The sequence below is a fragment of the Pyrus communis genome, chromosome 15 (assembly GCF_041283825.1).
Source record: "Pyrus communis isolate YQ-2024b chromosome 15, ASM4128382v1, whole genome shotgun sequence".
In the NCBI taxonomy this organism is placed as follows: domain Eukaryota; kingdom Viridiplantae; phylum Streptophyta; class Magnoliopsida; order Rosales; family Rosaceae; genus Pyrus; species Pyrus communis.
The window spans coordinates 41115099-41118104 of record NC_142579.1 but is presented as its reverse complement, the minus strand read 5'-3'; the positions used below and the strand labels follow the sequence as shown (position 1 = coordinate 41118104).

General features: G+C 42.1%; 1 protein-coding gene across 1 annotated transcript; it reads left to right on the top strand.

Moving 5' to 3' along the window:
• Window positions 1-420: 420 nt before the first annotated feature.
• Window positions 421-1923, top strand: LOC137710037 (dof zinc finger protein DOF3.4-like). The gene has a single exon (XM_068449000.2). It carries the CDS (start codon window positions 878-880, stop codon window positions 1622-1624), a length of 747 nt encoding a protein of 248 aa, XP_068305101.1. The 5' UTR covers window positions 421-877; the 3' UTR covers window positions 1625-1923.
• Window positions 1924-3006: the final 1083 nt, after the last annotated feature.

The window sequence follows — 3006 nt, the reverse complement described above, 5'->3', positions numbered from 1 at the left end:
TATTCTCCCCCTTATTCAACGGTTAATTAACCCCCCGGAGTACATGTTCCTTTTCCCTCTCTCTTTTTTTTCATTTATTCAAAACAAACGAGGTATTGTTACATTCCATGTTATGAACTCTGAAGAACCATACTAATCTCGTAAAAAAATTGGACCGCGCTAATATGTATTCACAAATTGAAGAAAGTTTGAATCCGAAAAATAATGCGTTGGAAAAGAAAGTTTCAACGAGAGAAATAATGTGCTGAAAAGAATATTTTAACGATCATAGCAAAACTACTTAATTTCTTAAAAATTATATATTTGCGACACATCATGTTTTAGATTATAAATACAGTGAATTAAAGATAAATAAAACTGAATCTGCACAAAAAAATTTATAAAAAAATCTCAGTAAAATGAGGAGGAGGGATATTGCCGAACCTTTAAAAATAATATTGCAGGGATCGAGGAAGAACTTGGTCCGATTCATTTCCGACTGAACCAAGTTGATGACAAGAACAAGGTTGAGTAGAAATCACGCCAACCCTACCTGATACGCCAGCTTCCCCACAAGACACACCACAAAATATCATTATCCCCAGCACCATCAATCTGCCAATCACATTCACCCACGTCACCACCTCCGTACATGTCACTAAATACTAAACCGAACTGTTAATTCTTTTTTAAAAAAGCAGATAAATACGAAAGGATAAGTTTACCCACTTAAATTTACCAAATCAGATTATTAGGGAGGTGGTAATTCAGCCGTCCCACGTGTCACTCGCACCACCTTCTTCACTCCTCGATAAAACCCTCCTTTCTACTTCCGAATATCTCCCCCCTATCTCTCTGCCCAAATTCCCCCTCCTTTCTCCAAACGACAACACTCACGATGCCGTTTGACTCCGCCGACGAGCAAATGCGACCGTCGATGACGACGAGAGTCCAGCACAGCCTGGGCCACCCTCCGCCGCAGCAGACCGAGCCGCTTCACTGCCCCCGCTGTGATTCTGACAACACCAAGTTCTGCTACTACAACAATTACAACCTCGCCCAGCCACGCCACTTCTGCAAGTCCTGCCGCCGATACTGGACCCACGGCGGAACCCTCCGCAATGTCCCAGTCGGCGGCGGGTCTCGCAAGAACACCAAGCGTTCTCGCCCATCCTGCTCTTCCTCCTCGGGCTCGCCCTCCTCCTCTTCACTGACCCAGGAGGTCAGCTCCGTCGCGTCCGCTAAACCCAATTCCTTTCCGGTGGAACCGAAGCCTGAGACGGCGACGGATCACGAAAAACTGATGGACCTGAACGAGAGCGCTGTTGGAAACGGCGGCTTCACTTCTCTGTTGAGTGCTCAGGGCCCACCGGCACCTGGGTTCTTGGCGTTTAGTGGGTTCGGGTACGGGTTGGGGCTCGGGCAAGGGTTTGACGAAGTGGGTACTTACGGCTACGACGGCGGCAGAGGTGTGCTCGCTTTTCCCGACGTGGGTGATTTTGGAAATGTGATCCACAACAATGGAGCTGTTTCTGGGGGTTCTGTCGGGTGCAACACGTGGCAGATTATGACTGGTGGTGATGGTGGGATAGCCGAGAACAATGGTGATTGCTTTGCCTGGCCGGAGCTGGAGACTTCCAAGTAACAAAAAGTATCTTCTGACCCATTTCCCGGAAGAAAAAGAAAAGGATTTAATATTCCTTTTCTGGGTTATGGGTTTTGGTTCTAGTTTCTGATCATGTCGTTTTGTTATCTGGGTCGGGTTTCGGTGGTGGGTTATGGTATAGATATATCGCTATAGGTTACAAAAGTTAGTTGCTTTTGCTGGCTTCTATGTTGTCTGGTTTAGGGTTTAGTTTTTCTTGGGTCCTGTAAATGTTCCGTCTTTTGGACACAAAACGCTGCAAGAAAATGGACAAAGACGACTGCTTTTTGGGTTTAAAATGCATTTACTTTCCATTTAATTTTATCTTCTGGGAGTAATTTTAGATCTTCATTTGACCGGCAATCGTTTTTATAGACTTGTGTTTATCAAACGATAATTAAATCGTACGTGTTAATAGAAAAGGCTGATCCATGTCAAGTGGGAAATTAACCAAAATGACGAAATGATGAATTTCCTTTTAAGAATGTTATCAATACTTGCTCGCTATTTATTTGTTGATCCTTCTGTTGTTGATATATAATCGATATTCTGGTAATGTCAGTCAAGTTCTTGTTTTTAACTTCTCTATCAGATCATTTTTTTTTCTTGGATTCTAAATGCGTCCACAAAAGCAGTATAAGGGCATGATGAATAATCGAGTCCCACATCGTTAACTTTGGTTGAAGAAGATTAATTGGTGGATCCAGATTCTCTTTCTTTTTCGAATTCCCTCCCTCCACTCTCCTCCTGCGTGAATGCTCACGATTAAGCTTTTACTTCTTTACAGAGGAAAAAGCGAGGAAATGAGGGGAAGGGAGGAGATCTGCAGAAAATAAAATCCTACTCTTAATTAATAGGGTTAGTCAAGAAACCAGACATGAACTGACGGTAGTAAAATAGTAAATATTCTACTTCAGAAATGGACAACAAGAAGTTAAATTAATAGGGTTAATTAGAATTCAGACAATCAACCTACTACTCCTCAGTGTCGTTTTTAAGGTTTTTATACTATTATGTTTTATCTCTACCGTCAACCTTCAACCTTCAACGTTGGAATTGAACAGTGAGTTTATTTTCTGTTCTGTTTGTCATGATGTTGAAAATGTGAGATTTTTTAGCCTCGCCACCGACCAGGGACCACTTCCATGCATCCTTCCCGTAACTGTCGTTTTCAGGTAGATATGTTGCTGGAGACTTGTTTGGGCCTCATTTGGAATTAGTAATATTTTATCGGGGTTAGTTTGTATATTTTACACGGAAGACGATGTAAGAATGTTGTTTTCCTCTTGAAATTTCCTTGATTTGTGTTATACGGTTGAATTGAGGGTAAATCTAATGCACCGCAGGTAATTAAGAATTATATAGAAAACCTGCAGAAGTCA

What these genes read in the sequence shown, in the direction of transcription:
- LOC137710037 (XM_068449000.2), top strand. Translation starts at nt 878, where the DNA reads ATGCCGTTTGACTCCGCCGACGAGCAAATGCGACCGTCGATGACGACG.